The sequence below is a fragment of the Aquarana catesbeiana genome, linkage group LG13 (assembly GCF_042186555.1).
Source record: "Aquarana catesbeiana isolate 2022-GZ linkage group LG13, ASM4218655v1, whole genome shotgun sequence".
Taxonomy (NCBI): Eukaryota; Metazoa; Chordata; class Amphibia; order Anura; family Ranidae; genus Aquarana; species Aquarana catesbeiana.
The window spans coordinates 175,152,347-175,171,863 of NC_133336.1; the positions used below are offsets into that span (position 1 = coordinate 175,152,347).

The window sequence follows — 19,517 nt, forward strand, 5'->3', positions numbered from 1 at the left end:
CTTTTGCGCAAACCAATAAATATACGCTTATTGACATTTTTTTTACCAAAGACATGTGGCCGAATACATTTTGGCCTAAATGTATGACTAAAATTTAGTTTATTGGATTTTTTTTATAACAAAAAGTAGAAAATATCATTTTTTTTCAAAATTTTTGGTCTTTTTCCGTTTATAGCGCAAAAAATAAAAACCGCAGAGGTGATCAAATACCATCAAAAGAAAGCTCTATTTGTGGGAAGAAAAGGACGCAAATTTCGTTTGGGTACAGCATTGCATGACCGCGCAATTAGCAGTTAAAGCGACGCAGTGCCAAATTGGAAAAAGTCCTCTGGTCCTTAGGCAGCATAATGGTCCGGGGCTCAAGTGGTTAAAAATACCGGGGTTATGGCAGCTAGCTGCTGCCATAACAAAGGTATTTAACATCAAAGTAGCGACGTATAACGATAGCGGGCGGTCCTTAAGTGGTTTAAATCCAATCATCTCACCTTGCTCTGCACATGCTCATATGCTCTCTATTTTTGTCATTGTGCCGACCTGCTTAGCTTCAGCAAAATGGCAGCCTCCCACAAGAAGAAACGGGAACTATGCTGGAGGCAATTTACAGCACACACTCATTTTGCTAAAGAGTTCCACTTTAATAAATGCAAAGCTTGGGATATTTTTTAAAACCTCACCCTGCTTTAAACTTCTCCACAACTTTATCCCTGACCTGTCTAGTGTGTTTCTTGGCTTTCATAATGCTGTTTGTTCACTAAGGTTCTCTAACAAATCTCTGAGGGCTTCACAGAACAGCTGTATTTATACTGAGGTTAAATTACACACAGGTGGACTCTATTTGATAATTAGGTAACTTTTGAAGGCAATTGGTTCCACTAGATTCTAGTTAGGGGTATCAGAGTAAAGGTGGCTGAATACAAATGCATGCCACACTTTTCAGATTTTTATTTGGAAAACATTTGGAAAACCATTTATAATTTGCCTTGCTTACTTCACAATTATGTGTCACTTTGTGTTGGTCTATCACATAAAATCCGAATAAAATACATTTTTTTTTTATTGGAAAAATCTTTTATTGAACAAAAAGAGAAAAGATTGCATACAATAGGTCTTAATGACAGTCATCAAGCAAAACCAATGGAATTACCTATTATAGATAGACAACGACATCCTTTATAGATACATATATCAATTCAAGACAATGTCATCAGTATCATATAAAGTAAAATATAGCAATATAGTATTCAAATTGAGGTGAGTTGGCTTCACTAGTAGTCAGTGTATCTATTATACGGATTAACCGCAATAGTGGAGAGAGAGAGCAAATACTCAACCTTATTTAAATTAGACAAGCAGAGGGGGGGTCTATACTACACAGCGTGCCTAAATTTTGAATCATATACATGTTTCGGGCGTTTTTAGTCACCGATCCCAAATCTTATCGTATTTAGATGGACACCCTCTGTGGGAATATATTAGTTTATTGTATGGCAGATTATTATTAATTTCTATTAGCCATTGTAAAAATTCCAGAGGATTAGGTCTCATCCAGTTCCTGGCTATGACTTTACGAGCGGAAAAAAGTGTTTTGTGCCGAATAAAATACATTTACATTTTTGGCTGTAACATGACAAAATATGGAATACATCAAGGGGTATGAATACTTTTTCAAGGCACTGTGTGGTTTGTTCATATTTCATGCCTGAGGTTTGCAACCACTTTAAGATAGCTCCATCTACACTTATGCCCATGACCGGTTTTGCCGTCGGAATAAACTCTGAAGGTTTTTCCGACGGAATTCACCGCGTGTTGTGACCATGTGCAAACACATGGTCACACCAAATTCCGACCGCCCAGAACGCGGTGACTTACAACACGTACGACGGGACTAGAAAATGGAAGTTCGATAGCCAGTAGCCAATAGCTTCCGTCGTCTCGTACTTGCTTCAGAACATGCGTCGTTTTTGGTCCGTTGGAACAGCATATAGACGAGCGGTTTTCCTGATAGGAATTGGTTCCGTCGGGAAAAATTTAGAACATGTTCCATTTCTAGGTCCATCAGAATTTTCAACGTAAAAAGTCAGATGAGGCATACACACGATCGGAATATATGATGAAAAGCTCCCGTCTGACTTTTTCTGTTGAACATTCCGCTCGTGTGTATGCGGCATAACAGTGTGGATGGACGGACCCCCCCACCGCCATTGTATTCTGACGGCTGGCACCAAGCAGTGCCTGCATCTGATTGGATGCAGGAGCTGTTCAACTGACAATTTTTCAACAGACCAATTGACTTTTGATAAACCATCCGGTGCCGGCAGGGCCATACGTTGTTCAAATTTTGGCAGATTTCTGTCAGACAAATTTCAAGCAGTGTATGACTGGGTTAAATCACATTGGTTTAACCATAATTAAAATGGAGTTCCACTAATTTTTAATAATTATCCTCATTGTAAAGGCCACCCCTAGTGCTGTAATGTTTGGCTACTTATATTGTGCAATTAGAAAACAATGTATGTAGCTTTTTTGAATAGCACTTGGGGTTGGGGACACTTAAGTGACTACATCATCAGCCTGGCCCGTTGACTCCTGGGATATCTATGTCATCGATCCCAGGAGTCTTCGAGCAACTAAGGTGGGTATTATCACCAGAATTCCTTATAACAACAAAGCACGCCTTGCAGTGTCATTACCCCGCAGACGTGATATTGGGAGGTGCATGCTGGGTAGACAGCTGCATGAAATCCTGGAAAGGAAGGCAGGCCCGCTTTAGCTGCCCAGATCCTGCATGGACGTTGCCGGAATCAAGGGAGAGAAAAGAGAGCTAGTCTGTACATTATTTGAATGTGGACATGGGCAGGAAATATCCATTTTGGCTGTAGTGAATTAAAACAATCTCAATTATGTTATTATTATAATGTTGCCTAGGAGACTGTTGCCTAGGAGACTTGAACTCTGCTGTGAACATCCTCCCTATCCTATTTAGGTGGATGTGATGAAACGGTGGTAAACTTAAGGCCGGTTGACAGTGGATATTAAATCTGTAGTCTGCAGCAGCACATGTGGATGTGCAAGCGCTGTATATCTCCGCTCCAGTTAGGCGCATTTTGTTGACATCTTGGCCTTCGGTGCCAGGGAACCTTTCTATACAGTGCCTTGAAAAAGTATTCATACCTCTTGAAATTTTACACATTTTGGTGTCCGTTTATGAAGCAGTGATCAGCGGTGATCCCGAGGATCACTGCAGATCACAGTCCATAAACAGTTTATGAAACAGTGATAATCGGGGGAGAACATGTTTGAACTTGTTCTCCCGCCGATTATCTCTACACACGGAGAATCCTCATTGAATGACACAGTAACGGCCAGTTTATGAAGCGGTGATCTCACCGCTTCACTGGCGATCTGTGTCAGAATTCACACTCCCAGGTTCACCAGCTCAGAGATGGTGAATCGGGGAGTGAAGAGGAAATCTGGGGGGATCTGAGGGGGAAGGAGGAAGATTTTTAACTTCCTTATGCCTCGTTCAGACCCCCCAACACTGTAAGCATGTCCCCCTGTCATATTTATGTGTATACATATATATACATATATATATATAATGTGTATATGTATATATATATCATGTGTGTGTGTATACATGTATATATAGTGTGTGTGTGTGTATACATATGTGTATAATGTAGGGGGACACATTATTTTATTAACATTAATCCACGCCGTTGAGCGGTGATAATTTATCACTGCTTGATAAACTGACATCTGGTGCTGTAATCTCGTAAAGTCTCACGAGATTCCAGTATCAGGGGACGTTCTCCACTATTTGAAGCATTTGTAGATCACTTCACTCCTCCAAAGGTGAAGCGATCTACACCGCTTCATAAACTGGCACACAGAGGAGAAGATTCTTCACTGTGAATGCCGGAGAACGAAGCAGTGAATAGATTTCACTGCTTCATAAACGGACACCTTTGTCATGTTACAACCAAAAACTTAAATGTATTTTATTGGGATTATATGTGATAGACCAACACAAAGTGGCACATAATTGTGAAGTGGAAGGAAAATGATAAATGGTTTTCAAAATGTTTTACAAATATGTGAAAAGTGTGGCGTGCAGTTGTATTCAGCCCCCTTTACTCTAATACCCCTAACTAAAATCTAGTGGAACCAATTGCCTTCAGAAGTCAGCTAATTATTAGATAGAGACCACCTGTGTGCAATTTAATTTCAGTATAAATACAGCTGTTCTGTGAAGCCCTCAGAGGTTTCTTAGAGAACCTTAGGGAACAGACAGCATCATGAAGGCCAAGGAACACACCAGACAGGTCAGCAATAAAGTTGTGGAGAAGTTTAAAGCAGGGTCAGGTTATAAAAAAATATCCTAAGCTTTGAACATCTCACAGAGCACTGTTCAATCCATCATCCAAAAATGTAAAGAGTATGGCACAACTGCAAACCTACCAAGACATGGCCGTCCACCTAAACTGACAGGCCGGGCAAGGAGAGCATTAACTAGAGAAGCAGCCAAGAGGCCCATGGTAACTCTGAAGGAGCTGCAAAAAATCCATAGCTCAGGTGGGAGAATCTGTCTACAGGACAACTTTTAGTTGTGAACTCCCCAAATCTGGCCTTTATGGAAGAGTGGCAAGAAGAAAGCCATTGTTAAAAGAAAGCCATAAGAAGTCCCATTTGCAGTTTGTGAGAAGCCATGTGGGGGACACAGCAAACATGTGGAAGAAGGTGCTCTGGTCAGATGAGACCAAAATTTAACTTTTTGGCCTAAAAGCAAAACGCTGTGTGTGGTGGAAAACTAACACTGTACATCACCCTGAACACACCTTCCCCACCGTGAAACATGGTGGTGGCAGCAGCATGTTGTGGGGATGTTTTTCTTCAGCAGGGACAGGGAAGCTGGTCAGAGTTGATGGGAAGATGGATGGAGCCAAATATAGGGCAATCTTAGAACAAAACCTGTTAGTCTGCAAAAGACTTGAGACTGGGGGCGGAGGTTCACCTTCCTGGAGGGCAACGACCCTAAACATACAGCCAGAGCTACAATGGAATGGTTTAGATCAAAGCATATTCATATGTTAGAATGGCCCAGTCAAAGTCCAGACCCAAATCCCATTGAGAATCCGTGGCAAGACTTGAAAATTGCTGTTCACAGACGCTCTCCATCCATGTTGACACAGTTTGAGCTATTTTGCAAAGAAGAATAGGTAAAAATGTCACTCTCTAGATGTGCAAAGCTGGTAGAGACATCCTCAAAAAGACTTGTGGCTGTAATTGCAGCAAAAGGTGGTTCTACAAAGTATTGACTCAGGGGGGCTGAATACAAATGCACACCACACGTCACATATTTATTTGTAAAAAAACAATTATGTGTCACTTTGTGTTGGTCTATCACATAAAATCCCAGTAAAATACATTTAAGTTTTTGTTTGTAACATGACAAAATGTGGAAAATTTCAAAGGGTAGGAATACTTTTTCAAGGCACTGTATGTATTCTAGCACACACAAAACGGTTTGGGTTTCACCATGAACAATCAAGCTAAATGTGATATTTATATAACCTTACAGTATTTCTATCAATGGGACTGACCTATACACAGATCTAGTATGTGATCATACAAATGCTAAAGTTTCTGAAAGAGTGATACAAATAAATCTTCCCATCTATAAAAAAAAAAGAAAAAATAAACTTCAATTCATATATAGAATAAAATCATCTTTGAAGTATGAGTCACTTTGGAATTCCATCTAGAACAGAGCTCAGCTTGAGACCTTGTTATTTTATATGACTATAGAACTCCTTAGTGACTTTATGTTTTATTAATACTGCTGTAGAAGGTGTATTATACTATAGATCGTCTTTTATTCTGCCACATAATGAGGATCTTTATGATCAGCTTTTAATTTAAATGTCTGTACATACACTTTGTCTGCCATTTCAAACTTGCTTTCTTGTAATTCTAGTTGGCTCCTGCCACTTCCCTAAGTTTAGTAGTTTCCTTCGTTGTTAACACTGCACCATGAAAATTGCCCTGAAGCCCCTTTCCTATTTAAAATGTCATTGTGCAACGGGACTCACATCCCATAAACAAAACAAGCAAAAGGGCACAAAAGCCTAGTGCATTACATTAAACACTTTATTGGGAATTAAAACCAATGCGTTCATACTCACAAGAGCCTGGTTCAACCAGCGTTGTACATAAAGCCAGGTAACAAAATGTTCTTCCAAGAGAAGGAACGCACATGGTCTGGTTTAACCACTGGCTCTTGTGAGTATGTACTCATTGGTTTTAATTCCCAATTAAGTATTTAAATTAATAAACTAGGCTTATGTGCCCTTTCCTTTGTTTTGTTTGTCTTCTCAAGATTCCCCAATCTCATGGGAGCAGCATTGGGGTAGCATGCTTGTCTTGGTTGAGAGCTGATGGCCACCATCCACTACAGTTCATTTGGTTTCTCGAGAATCTCTTCGTGCTTCAGTGTCAAGGTTTTGTTCTTTGGTGTGTGATCACTTACATCCCACATATCGTGTGCAGAAGGGCCTCCTGTAGAAGACTATCTCCCTAATAGGTTCCTCCATTTGCACTTGTTAACACTAGCTTAACCTGTCTTTTAAAACTGTTCCAAGCAGAAAAGCACAGTACAAATCTATTTGGTATCTGAGTCTATATAAGCACAGTCAAAATTCCTGAGCCCTGATGAAGGGGGAGTCTTTTTGGCCCTGAAACACGATTGCTTTTTTCTGCTGTGCCAAAAAAGGTTGGACTTCTGGATGTTTTTGGCACTCCTATTGGACTGTATATAATCAGCCTAGTAGGGACACAGAGCGAGGAAGTGTTGGGCCTCTCATAGAATTTTTCCTGCCATCTAGAAACATTATAACATTAGATTAAATTAAGCTTAAAAGAGAAGTGTGGAAATCAAAATGAACAAACATTTTTACTCACCTAAATGGCTGCAGCACCAATCCGAACTGCAGCTGTGCCGACTCTACACCAAGAACTGAGCAATCAATGACCACTGATCGCTCAGTTCTTGGTCTGAGCACAGAGCGGAGACTGTCAGTCACTGCTCTGTGCTCTGCCCTTCCAGCGCTTACTGGAGTGCCAGGCTGTGGATGAGGTGGGAGCTGCTGGCTCAGGCTAAACCAGCTGCAAAACATGCACCTGTGTGGATCCTGACACTGTTGTCAGGATCCCTGCAGAGCCTGGACTGGTTCTGTGACATCAATTAACAGCAGGCTTTAACCCACTGTCAGCTGAATCTGCCTAACAGGAATGCAGAACTAAGTGCACTCCTGTGACCCACAGGAGAAGTATGGCTAATAGAGCTCTGGCCATATTTCTCCTTTAAGAGGTGACCTCAACTGTAGAAGGTATGCCCAGTAAAGGCAAATAGAGGACAAAGGTCTGGTCTCCGATATTGCCTACAGAATTTCCTGCAGCTGAACTTTACTCAGTTACAGACTTACCCTGGCCTGTCCCATACTGCTTCTACGATATGTGTGGAGTCATCTATCTTGGTAGAGGCAGGCCTGTTCTTCCTCATTTCAGAGCTTCTTCCCTGAGGCACAGTGCCTTTAGATGATCTCATACTGCAGATATACAGTGATAAGGTTTAAGGCACAGGGAGAACACTGCTGTTTTTCAGGAGGAAAAAAAAAGCTGATTTTTTTTAGGGCACTGCTTAGTCATTATTAGCATTTTAGGATGTTATGTATAAGACCAAATCACTAAAATCTTGTATAAGCTAAAAGTATTGTTTAATATTATTAGGTATGCAGGTTTCATTCCCATAATACCTGTAAATCTCACCATAAGGACCCTTGCTTAGGCATTTTCTGTCTTGGTTTCTGATGGTGGCCACCAAAAGAGTGATGAACACAGATGAGGTCCAATAATATTGTCAACATCAGGAAACCTGCCCTAAAAAAAGTCATGCAGCTATCACTGAAGGAAGTGACTTTAAAGAGCACTTTAGCCAACTTGATGTCATTGAGATAGGGTTTACCTCTACTATAAGTGTCCTGTAGAACCCTCTGTTTTGTCAATCCCTATGTTTTTATACTTTTTTGTATATTCGTTATATCTGTTTTTTAATGGTATGTCTTTTATAGGAAACTTTTATGTTGAGCTTAGATGCTACTATGTATCTTTCTGACAACTGATTTTTCTTCTTTCTTCACAGCTCTCAGAGACAACAGAATCCAGCTTGTCCGGTCCTCACCAAACGAGCTGTCTATCAGTATCAATAATGTGGTGTTAGCTGATGAGGGCGAGTACACCTGCTCAATCTTCACCATGCCTGTCAGGACAGCCAAAGCAATGGTGACAGTTTTAGGTATGTCTGGGGCTGCTTCCATTCCTGCCCAATTGGTGACTGGTATTATTGTCTTTCAACGATAAAGATACAGTTTTATATCAATGAAACAACCTCTCTGTTGTCTAGTTTCTAGTGTAGCTTCATACAATGTTTGACAAATTTGTAAAAAATCACTACACCTATGTCAACCTGTAGAACAAATATTCCTGTAAGGAGTCCACACATAGCTGATGATCACGTTGGTCAACTGTTGCCCCTGTATCCCAAATACATTTTCTTTTGGGGGAAATTTTTTTTTTCTTTTCTAGTTTTGAATAGAGGATGGAGCGATTTAGACTTTGGTCAAGTTTTTGTTGCTGGCTCTGTCCCTGCTTTAGAGGTTCACCTTATCTATTTGCACTGGTGTCCATGGCTACCTGGTAAGAAAGTGATGGGAAATGAACAAAAATGTTCTGGCTGTCTTCAAAACAGAAGGAGAAATGAATCTCCCAGTGGGACATCTGTTCTGGTGACAGCTATTGGAGAGGAGATTCCCCCTCACTTGTCAGAGACTTCTCCTCACTGCCTGATGTATCTACAGAACAGAAAGTTAAAGTCCATCTCCGGACAAAAAAAAAGTTTTCCCATGCAGTGGGGCTGTGCCCGCATTGCCTAGTTAACTGCTCTTTTTTGTCTAGGGGAGAGGAGAAAGATATACTTAATCCTCCGATCCTCTTAGCACAAGACCAGTCCAGCACCCCGTGCTCCAGCAGTCTTGAGTTGTGGACTTCTGATGTCACCAGGCCCAGAGCAGGCTCCATAGACCAGGAACAGTCCACCACTGGACCATGGGGGAGTGCCGTTTTCCAGTGGAACAAAGGATTGGGTGAGTATAAGCTTTCTCCTCACCCCTAGACAAAACAAGCAGTTGACTCGACTGCTTGAGAATACTTTTTTGCACGGAGTTGGGCTTTAAGAGAAATCTCCAAATGGGACAAAGACAGGCTAAAACAGCGATTTTAACCATTCCCTGCTCTATAAGAATAAATAATTAAAAAATGTTTTGGCTTTTAACATACTCTACTTAATTATAATGTATTTGAGTGTAGTTCTTTTTCTGTAAACTAATGCCGTGTACACACCAGCGGACTTTTCGACCAGACTGGTCCAACGGAACGAATCCATCAGACAATCCAATTGTATGTGGGCTTCATCGGACCTCCAGTGGACTTTTTCTGTCAAAAATCAGACGGGCTTTAGATTCATAACATGTTTCAAATCTTTCCGACGGACTCAAGTCTGGTTGAAAAATCCGTTTGTCTATATGCTAGTCCGACGGACAAAAAAGGACACAAGGGCAGGTATTGTCTACTGGCTATGAACTTCCTTATTCTAGTCCGGTCGTACGTCATCACGTTCAAACGACCGGACTTTCAAATGGACTTTAGGGCTTACAAAGGGACTTTAGTCCGTTCGTGTGTGGGTAAGTCCAGTCCAGTCAATCGCAAGTCCGTCGTAACTCAGTCGAAAGTCCGTCGGAAAAACCGCCGGACGTTTGATGCTCAAAAGTCCGCCCGTCTGTACACGGCATAATATATACTCATTCCTTTTTTGAATTTTAGTCTGTAAAAGTTGTCATGTGCTAAGAATATCTGGCTCTCATTGGACAGGTTTTCTCTTTTTATGTCCTCCTGACAATGTCTTCAAAAATTTAATTCTGTGTATTCCTAGGTGTACCCCAGGAACCCAAGATAACCGGATATGATAGACCATTTAATGAAAAGGAAAATGCCATTCTAAGGTGCACAACAAGTGGCAGCAAACCCGCGGCCAACATTAAGTGGTACAAAGGACCTGAAGAGCTGGAAGGTAAGGAAAGGCATTAAACTTTTTATTGTGAATATCCTGATATAATGTAGAAGAGTTGGGATCTCTGTATTTTTTATTTTTTTTCTCTCATGTCTGCATGGGACTTTAATAAAGCTGAACTAACAGCTAAATTCACAGATAAAATACATATATTGGGAGATGTTTTACCTGCCATGGGGATTGTATTTCTGTCCATCGATTCCAGAGATGTTCAAAGCCCCTTGGCAGACAGCACAGCCAGTATGGAGACCTGACTTTTTTCGACTACATTTAGGTCATACAACTATTTTATTTATTTTTATTTATGGTACTTGTATAGCGCCGTCAATTTACACAGCGCTTTACATATACATTGTACATTCACATCAGTCCCTACACCCTCAAGGAGCTTACAATCTAAGGTCCCTAACTAACATTCATACATACTAGGGACAATTTAGAGAGGATCCAATTAACCTACCAGCATGTCTTTGGAGTGTGGGAGGAAACCGGAGTACCCGGAGGAAACCCACGCAGGCACAGGGAGAACATGCAAACTCTAGGCAGGTAGTGTCGTGGTTGGGATTTGAACCAGCAACCCTTCTTACTGCTAGGCGAGAGTACTACCCACTACACCACTGCGCTGCCCGATGTATTCTCTATTCTATTCTTCCAACTTATGAATGGATATTAAACGAGGAGCAGCTGATGAGACATTCCAATTCAAACTTTAATTTCCCAAATATAGTTTTGCAGTGCACATTTGCTTATGATTGGATGCTGTGGGGCAACAAAGACAGTACTTAGTTTAGACACTTTAGTGGAATGCACTCATAGGGGTTGATTTTCTGAAGGCAAATTGACTGTTCACTATGCAAGGAAAGTTGACCTTTGCAAAGGAATTTGCCACAGAGCTTAGCGTAAGTGGTGAAAATTCAGTTTGCAAAAAATCCCCATCATGTGCAAAGAAAAAACAACAACATTTGCCTGCAAATGATTGGATAATGGAGGGTCAATTCCCTTACAAAGTACAACTTTCCTTGCAAAGTGAACAGTTGATTTGCTTTTAGTAAATAATTCCATAGTTATTAGATGTGACCTTTGCGATCACAGAGATTGTTTCTTTTTTTTTTTGTTCTTTGTCAGTCTAAGCAATAGTAATAGCCCAAGTGTTGTAGGGCAGCTTTGTGGAGGAGGATTTATACTAAAACAAATATTTGTAGTGTGGGAGGGGGTCTTTGAGTGTGCAGGCTGTTTCCTATATTAGGGAATGACATACGCTGCACTCTTCAACACAGCAGCAGCGATAACTCAGAGTAATTTTAAGCCGAACTTGTCTTCTTCATGCTTCATTTTTGAACATTTCAATTTTGGGTGTATTTGCCCTTTGATGTTAAAATCTGAAAATGTTGCTGGAAAAGCACAGTGAAAGTCCACTCACTGCTGAAGATCAAAGAGCCAGTTCCATCTCTTCTCTAAAACAAAGTGACTAACGGTTCTTAAGGCTTATGTTTCCATCTTCAAGAGCTCGGAGTCAAGGTGACAATCGCTACCCAAGCTTTTTTTTTTTTTTCTTAAAGGCTACAAATACTAGCACAAAACTACTGGGAAGGACACATATTAAATACTAGTCTAGGAAGAATGTGGGAATACGATGTAAAGTTTACAGATTCCTTAGAACTTGAATGTCAAAGCTTGGGCCTAAGGACAGGCCCCAAAGGCAGTCATATCTACATCCACAAGCTGCTCCACAGATGTTCATTAGAGATATCACATTTATTTGGTGTACATCATAATGCCATGGTGCATTTTTATTCTTTTTGTATTGCTGTGCAATTATTGGATATTAAGCAGTGGGTTTTGTTAGATGATCATGATCAAAAATACTGTAGCTCCCATTGACCTTGAAGCTCTTTAAGCTTGTGCGTAACCTTCCATATCACATTAATGAAATACATGGAGTAAATAAAAAAATGAAAGTGATAGCCAAAATATTGGCTTAGGAAGCACCAGGGCAGTGTAATCTGCTGAGGCTGTCTGCCACCTTCTTATATGCTAACATCTATGCAGTTTTGTCCACCAGCTTCAGACACCCTGCAGGGCTCTTGTGTATCACGCCTGCCAACCACCTTCAGAAAGCCTCTATAGCAGCTCTAACATCTCCCTGCCTGCCCACCACCTTCAGAGAATTTCACTTGCCACTCTAAGGCTGTGGATGTTCTGTGTTTCCCTTCCTGCTCACCACTTTCAAGGCAGATGGCTCTGTAATTGTCATTCTAGAGCTGTGTTCACTCTGCCTATCCTTCTTGCCCACCACCTTAACTGAAGAGCCATCTCTTTGCAGGCCCATCACCTTGAGAGGGGACCTTAGACCTTTGGCAAGTGCCACAATAAAACCTATAAATGTGAGCTGTTCATAATGCTTATTGATAGAAATATTGACTGTAAACCAATCAAGTTCACATGAATATATAAAAGAAGCCTACTCCTGACTGGTTCTTTTAAAATATTTGGTAAGCCATGGGATGAAGTGTATCCTAGACATAGACACATGAGCACAGATTTTCCAAGTTGGGGATTTTCATGCTATTTACCATACAAGTCATGAGTTTTAGACTGAAAACATTTTATCCAAATTTTGTAAACAGATCCATATGAATGTATCCAATCTCAACAGAAAATGTATCTGTTTTAGCAGTACTTTTATTTAGTGTCTAAAAATACCCTGGCTTTTATTAGATTACTGGTCAGTTTATAAGTGGATCAAAAAATACCCCTTCCCATTGCTCCTGGTTTTATTGGATCACTGGTCAGTCTATCAGTGGATGCCTGTGGCTGTTAACTGGTAAATGACAGGTTTCCCTTAAAGAAAAAACTAGCCTACCCTCTGTAGCCCCTAACTTAATCTAAGCTAAATCCATCCCACCCAGGTGTTTACCTAATCTTCATTAACCAAGCCTGCACAGTAACTAGAACTGGGACCTATTTTCATTACTAGACGTATAGCCTCATTCAAGTCTATGCACAGGCATTAACAGCGCTGGAGACTATTCTTGGCCCCAAGAATTATGGAAGAGCATGGAGGGGAGCACAGCATGCTCTGGAATCAAGGAAAATAAGAGTGATTGCCTAAAATAATCCATCCTTGCTGATAAGCTAACCCCAACAGGCATGCCAGGGATCAGCTAGGATTTTGGAAGTGCCTATAATGAAAAGAACATTCATTATTCTGATCATAAATAGTCAGGGTGAAGAATGTTCTCCAATGTCAGTGGATACCTTTATGATTTCATTGTGTTCACCAATCTTTATATAAAGATTTTTTTTAACCTGTGAACTGGGCTATAATTAGGACTATGGTTAAAGCAAACTATAAAGTTTTAGGCCACCACCGATGGACCATAGTGGGCATCTCTGGGTGCTTGTATGCAGGGGCTTACCTATATCTTAAATCATGGGGGGCCCATAGCAGAGTTTGGATTTGGATCCTAATTTTTTGTGAAATCTTCAGCACTTGACGTTTTGTACCCCCTGATAACAAACCCCTATATCACTTCACACATTCTACTTACTGATACTCCATGTATCCATGTGGTCCATGTACTACTCCTAGTTTCAGACCTTTTACACTGATGGTCAGTGAACAGCTACCCCAAATAAAAGTCCCTGACACATTGATGGTCAGTGTAATGCCCAAGATTATATTGGTGGTCAGTGTTAATGTCACTGTAACATTGGTGGTCAATGCAGTGCCCCCCTTTCATTGTTGGTAAGTGGAGAAGAAATGAACCCTTATATTGGTGGCCATAAAAAAAGTGTCCTTGTTACATTTGTGGTTTTTGTAAATTCCATCATAGATTGGGAGTGTTTAGAAAGGTAGCAGCACCATCAATGCAGAGAGTACAGGGCATCCGGAAAGTATTCACAGTTCTCCACATTTTGTTATATTACAGCCTTATTCCAAAATGGATTAAATTCACTATTTTCCTCAAAATTCTACAAACAATACCCCATAATGACAACATGAAAGAAGTTCACTTTTAAATCTTTGCAAATATATTAAAAATAAAAAACAAAAAAATACCCCATGTACATAAGTATTCACAGCCTTTGCTTAATACTTTGTTGAAGCACCTTTGGCACCAATTACAGCCTCAAGTCTTCTTCAGAATGATACTACAAGTTTGACGCATATTTTTGGGCAGTTTCCCACATTCTTCTTTGCAGGACCTCTCAAGCTCCATCAGGTTGGATGGGGAGCGTCAGTGCACAGCCATTTTTAGATCTCTCCAGAGATGTTCAATCGGGTTCAAGTCTGAGCTCTGTCTGGGCCTCTTAGGGACATTTTACATAATTGTCCCATATCCACTTTTTTGTTATTTTGGCTGTGTGCTTAGGGTTCTTTTTGGAATAAGGCTGTAACATAACAAAATGCGGACAAAGTGAAGTGCTGTGAATACTTTCCGTATGCACTGTAACCTCTGGACACTTATGAGCAATGAAAATAGAGAGGCTGTGAGTGTCCTATTGGCAGTCAACCTTATTCCCTGGCCAGTTTTGTTAAATGCAATGCACCGCAGATGGCATGTTCATCCTTAAAGCATTGTCTGAGAAAAGTAATTTGACTTTAGGACTTTATTTGACACATGTTCCCTAAACCCATTTTTTTCCTCTTAGGAGCACGGAACTCTGAGACAAGAGATCCTAATGGCAAAACCTTCACCGTTGTCAGCATCATCAGCTTCCCAGTGACCAGAGAGGATGACAAGGTAGAAATCACCTGCACTGTTGGTCACGAGTCAATGCCCAACACATTCAAATCTTCCAGCCAGATTCTTCAAGTCTTATGTGAGTACCCTTATACCTTTTCACATGGTTGTTGTTTTTATTGGCTTCTCTGGTCAACCTTAGACCTGGGGAGAATAACATAGAGTTTGAATAGCAGTCAACACCTTTAACCAATGTACTGGAATGGAGTGGAATTAATGTCAGAAAAGCCACAAAATTTAAAAAGATAGGGCAGTTTGGAAATTTTGAGCTGGTTCACAACTTTCAGTAAGAATTGCTTTGAGATTCACACACTATGTATTGTGCTGTGTGCATCCACTGTCGACTGAAGAAGTATGATAGTCCTACAATCTTTTAGAGATGGAATCAGTTTTAGGTAATGTGCATACTACCATGGTGTGGCTATGATTCTCTGATATCTTTAGGAGTGAATCTGTTTGAATGTTTATAATTCAAATTTTTACTTATTAGGCTTTTCTGGCTGGTAAAGGTAATAGCAGGCATCTCATAGTGTCTATTTTATGCCTCTCTCTGATTAAGTGTTACTTTCCTGACTTTATGACTAAGCTCTGCCAAAATGCTGTTATTTCCCTATCCAAAAAAAGATGCCCTTTCTGGTCGCTGCAGCAGTCTCATTGGACAGTGGACAAATAGTTGGCAGGGCTCAGCCCTGAACACAGGTAAAGTCAGGTCTTAGTAAATAAACTAAACTAGAGCGAGGTACAGAAGAGGTTTTCATGGTAGATAAATAAAAAAATTAAAAAAAAAACAGTTATATTGAGCCATCTACAATTAGGTAGAATTTTTATAAGTTAAAGTTGTGTAGATGTTCAGTTTAATCACCCTGACTATCGGTATATGATTTGTGGCAGTTGAAAGCATAAAAACCACGAAACTGTACTTTTGAGTGCACTGGCGGAGCTGTCAAACCCCTCTGGGACAACATTTTTGAAACGTATCGCCTTGGAAAAGCCCACTAGCCGTCAATTAGTTCAACTGACCAAACCCCCTTGTCCCTACACCATGATGTCCAAAACCCTTCTCCATGTGCACCATAATTCCCAGACATTGGAGGTCCTAAACACTCCCCCGATTGAGCAACTGGGTCACTGAAATGTGCCATGTAGTGAGAATGGAAAAACTGACTGCTTATCTTTACACCACGCGAGACCAATATAATGCACTATGAAATTCCTTCATGAACACACTGGCATTTAAGTCTCACTTTTCCATGATTCCCCTTTACCTGGACTTTCTATACCGGCCTTTGGATCGTCATCTCAACTGAAGCTAACCTGAGTTTCAATATAAATTTTGCCTCGTGGACCAACCTACCATGGCAGGGACACCCAGTCTTCTTCATTTGTTTTGCTTTTTTTTCTCTCTTTCTCTCAACTCCTCCACTTTCTCCTATCTTTTCTTTGGTCTCCACTCCCAACAGTGTCTTTGGGCCATCAGCCTTTCAAAAAGTTTTAATTATGCAGCCTGGTTTAGATAATTACTGTGTCCGCAACCTTATATAGGTATAGGTGTTGATTGTGGTCACCACTGTCCCCCTTCCTTGTATATTTTGAACTTGGTAAAAATGTATTCTTAAAAAAAAAAAGAAAAATAGAAACTGACTGGGTAATGTGATTTAAGACCACTCGAACTCTAAATTCTTGCCGATAGGAGTCTGGACAGGGAAAATGAATGCCAACTGAAATAAAAAACACTATAAAATTGCATTCATTCATTTAAAGGGCCAATGCACTTACTGTATGCCTACCTGCAACTAACTTTTGTTTTTGGTTGACATGGCTCAGAAGTGTGTGTCGTACAGGGTGCAGGCCTCAGGAGTGTGTGTCACATGGCACAGGGTGCATGGCTCAGGATCGTTACACAGGGTGCATGGCTGAAGAGTGTCACACATACTCAGGATTTATGCACTCTCGGTAGCTCCCCCCAACCCCCCTAAGTGCAAAGCTCTCCCCTATAGCCCCTCTAGCTAGTAGAGAGTTTTCCCCCAAAACCCTCCCCCATTTTTTCCAGTATTGTGCTCTCTCAGAGAGCCCAGTGAACAGTGCTGACAGGCAGAATGGTGGGCTCCCAGCTCAGGAAGCTCTATATCAGCAGGGAGATGTTATGTCATGGAAGAGAGTGGGGGGTGCTTATTGACTGTCGGATCTCACTGAACAGGTGAAGCAATTACTGTGCCTCTTGTGTACTTGCCCTTTTTGTGTACCCAATGGGACTCTTAGTAGCTTTGCATGTAGGATCAGAGGTGGAGGTGCTGGTTCTAAGTACCGGCGCATTCCAGCTGAAAAAAAAAAACCCTGCTTACTGTATTTGGCAATGTTTACAATGAAAGCATTGCTCAACATTGCTCAGCTCTACTAAAGAAACTGTTTTATACATTAGCTGGAGACAATATAGGCTTGATTTACTAAAACAGTAAGCTTCTAACTTCAGCTTGTTCAAGTAAGCGTTGACAAAAAAACCTGGAAGCTGATTGGTTTCTTTAAAAAATAACAATAACAAGGAACATGTAAAGTGCAAAAGAAACAATATGTGCTGTATTAAGGACAAGCAAATATGGAATAAAGTGCAAACGTTATCTTGTGCAAATAAAAAACATAAGACAAGAAGGAGAGGCGCCTTTAAGTGTAGGAGTTAAAATATGATTTAATTAAAATAATACAATGGCAACTCACAAAAGTATAGGGTAAAACAGGTACATCTGTAAAGGTGAGTATCCTCATGGGCCTTTCATCAGTAAGATGTATCACCATCCACTGGCTTCCACCATGTGATAGTGTCCCAGCTGTAGGAAGTCGGCCGTGGGATGGAATGGATGCGCAGGTGGAGGGCAGCGTGGAAAGATGACCTGACTGGGATGTGACGCGTTTCAGAGCGTGCATACTGCAAATGTCCTGGCAGCCGCGCACCTTTGTCAAGCTCAGCTTTTTTTTGCCCCTTGTACTATTTGTTTAAATAAAAAATATACAACATAATGCTAATAATGACAATCAATAAAAAACTGCAGAAGTCAGTCCATATTGAGTGAAAAAGTCCATAGTGAAGTAAATCAGTCGATCCAAAAGAATGCACCGTGCATAAGTAAACAGGTAAGGGGATCTGTCACCAGCAGCACCCTCACAGGCAAGCCTCTTACAAGATATGCAGGACCATACGTTATAATGGTCAAACAGGCAAAAACAGCTATACGTCCAAGGGGGAGAGCAGCCATCAATGGATCAAGGATCCCATAAGGTGACTAAACGCTGGGCAAAAGAACTTGAAGTAGGATCAGACTTGTCTCCATGCATCAAAGTAGACAATGGTACCGAGTCCTGGCAGCGCTGCACTTCTCTACACGTCATCTGTCGCTGAGACACAGGACGCCATGTCCTGTGTCTCATTCTTGTTTCACAACTGAACGCGGATCTTTATCATTTTTTATTTTTGATAGGTTTCTATGCAGAGCTCCACTAGATTTTGCACTCTCCGGTTTTAGTAAATCAACCCCTGTGAATTATAGTTATGGGAAATACTCTTTCTATATTATGAACGTAAAATATTGCTGTAATATCACACCAGTACAGGCATTCATAAACCAGGCTTCATTGTATAATAATATCTATAGGGTAACCTTTGACTATAATGCTGTACAGAGTGCTACGTACTGTAACTGCGTACTGGAATTGCATGAGCTTACATGGACATTTGACATTTAGATATTGACATTTACAGGGCCAGGTCCAGAACCCATCATTTGAGATTTAAGATTGTCCAGATAAGGTTCTATTTTCAGTCATTTCCAGTTCCATAATATTTATTCTGAATTGTATTTTAAAGTGGTCTTTTTCTTTGAGTGGTCTTGGCATTTATTTCACAATTGCAATTTTGAAATGCTTTTAAGTTGTTATATTAGGACATTTTCTTTGTATGGGGTATTTCTCTTCAAACCTACAACTGTTCACCTGTCTTTCATATCCGCTACTGATACTTTCTGCAATATTGCTTTATTGAATGGATATCATCATAGAAAACACAATCATCTATGGACAGTTATTAAATTAGTTATTAAGTTAAATTTTGGCTGTACTCTTTGCTATTCTTCAGAATAACATCTCATAATTCTCAGCACAACAGCTACCACAACATCTATCTATCTATCTATCTATCTATCTATCTATCTATCTATCTATCTATCTATCTATCTATCTATCTATCTATCTATCTATCTATCTATCTATCTATCTATCTATCGATCTACAGTATATACACACTAGTTTCTGTAACTGCAAATGCATTAACATTTTACAAATACATTTTCAGCTAAATTTTCTTCCTACATTTAATTATTTTCTCTGAATATCATTAAATATAACTAATTTTATTTGATTAGATTTAAAACTGTGCATTTTCATACACTGTAATTAAATGTGTTGAAATATTAAAGTGACATTAAACCCACATCCACAAAAAAGTATCAATAAATGATGTATTACATGCTGTCCATACTCACTCAATCACTATGGGATTCGGTTTCGGTATTCTGCAAAAAAACCTGGTTGATCTCCCC

General features: G+C 40.3%; 1 protein-coding gene across 5 annotated transcripts in view; it reads left to right on the forward strand.

Moving 5' to 3' along the window:
- The window catches only part of CADM3 (cell adhesion molecule 3), a 642,752-nt gene that overhangs the window by 429,495 nt on the left and 193,740 nt on the right, over positions 1–19,517 (forward strand). For all 5 annotated transcript variants that reach the window (XM_073608727.1, XM_073608723.1, XM_073608725.1 and 2 more), the window contains 3 exons: positions 8,201–8,353; positions 10,046–10,183; positions 14,840–15,010. In XM_073608727.1, the coding sequence (XP_073464828.1) occupies positions 8,201–8,353; positions 10,046–10,183; positions 14,840–15,010 (462 nt within the window). The remainder of the gene's footprint in view (positions 1–8,200; positions 8,354–10,045; positions 10,184–14,839; positions 15,011–19,517) is intronic.